Source organism: Penaeus monodon, chromosome 28 (genome assembly GCF_015228065.2).
Source record: "Penaeus monodon isolate SGIC_2016 chromosome 28, NSTDA_Pmon_1, whole genome shotgun sequence".
NCBI classification, from domain to species: Eukaryota; Metazoa; Arthropoda; class Malacostraca; order Decapoda; family Penaeidae; genus Penaeus; species Penaeus monodon.
Window position 1 is genome coordinate 24,641,172 of NC_051413.1, and position 888 is coordinate 24,642,059.

At 39.0% G+C, this 888-nt stretch overlaps 1 protein-coding gene across 1 annotated transcript in view; it reads left to right on the plus strand.

Annotated features, from left to right (window-relative positions):
• LOC119591111 overlaps positions 1-790 on the plus strand; it is a 60,308-nt gene extending 59,518 nt beyond the window's left edge. The window contains exon 3 of the mRNA XM_037939826.1: positions 764-790. Coding sequence (XP_037795754.1) covers positions 764-790 — 27 coding nt within the window. The remainder of the gene's footprint in view (positions 1-763) is intronic.
• The last annotated feature ends 98 nt before the right edge of the window (positions 791-888 follow it).

Consider the following 888-nt stretch of genomic DNA (forward strand, 5'->3'; position numbering starts at 1 on the left):
TCAAGTTCTTCGAACCTAAATTTGCATGAAATAGATTTTTTTTCGCAGTTTCTTCGTCCATTTTACAATCTACGTATTTAATTTTGGTTTTAGTTTTTGTTAAATTACTGGATCGGTTATAGATAACAGCTGGTTAAGGGGGTTTAGTGGTCACTGCGAGGAAATTAATGTTTGTCTGTCCAATTATGGTAATAGAAAGAGGAAGAAGGTATAGGGAAATAGAAATAGAAAGAGGGTAGGAGAGGAGGAGAAGGAAAGTGAGTTTGTAAGATGGAGGAAGGAGAAAGAGGGAGAATAGGGAAAAGGGTAAGGGAATCGGGAATAGAAGGAGTGAAACAAAAGGAAGGGAGAGGAGATAAGGATATATAGGGACAGGGAAAGAGAGATGGAAGGAGGAAGAGACGGAAGGAGAAATAGAAAGAGAGAGGACAGGGTCAAGGGAACAGCGAGAGAAAGATAGAAAGAGGAAGAACGGAGATAGAAAGAAAGAGAAGAGAAGGAGGACAGCAGAAGCGGGGAAAGGAAAATGGAAACTTAATAGATTGTATTTTATTTTTTCCTGTTTATTGATTGAAAGAGAGGCATGAGAAAGACCCGGTAAAGAGAGAAAGAGAAGCATGAATTATGCTCGGTAAAGAGATAGACACAAGTTAGGCTCGATAAAGCGAGCTAAATAAAAGACAAGCATAATATAGAGAGAATGCGGCAATAAAAAACAGTGACTCATAATTAGAAAACTGTAGCTTGATTTCTTTGTTTGCAGAGTCGTGTTTATTCAATTGACATATAGGCATTTGTAAACAACCTGAAGGAGGTGTGGCCGAGCTAAGAGGAGATAGTATAAAGGAGAAAGGAGGGACGTGGAGAAGGGAAGAAGAGAAGGTTTCT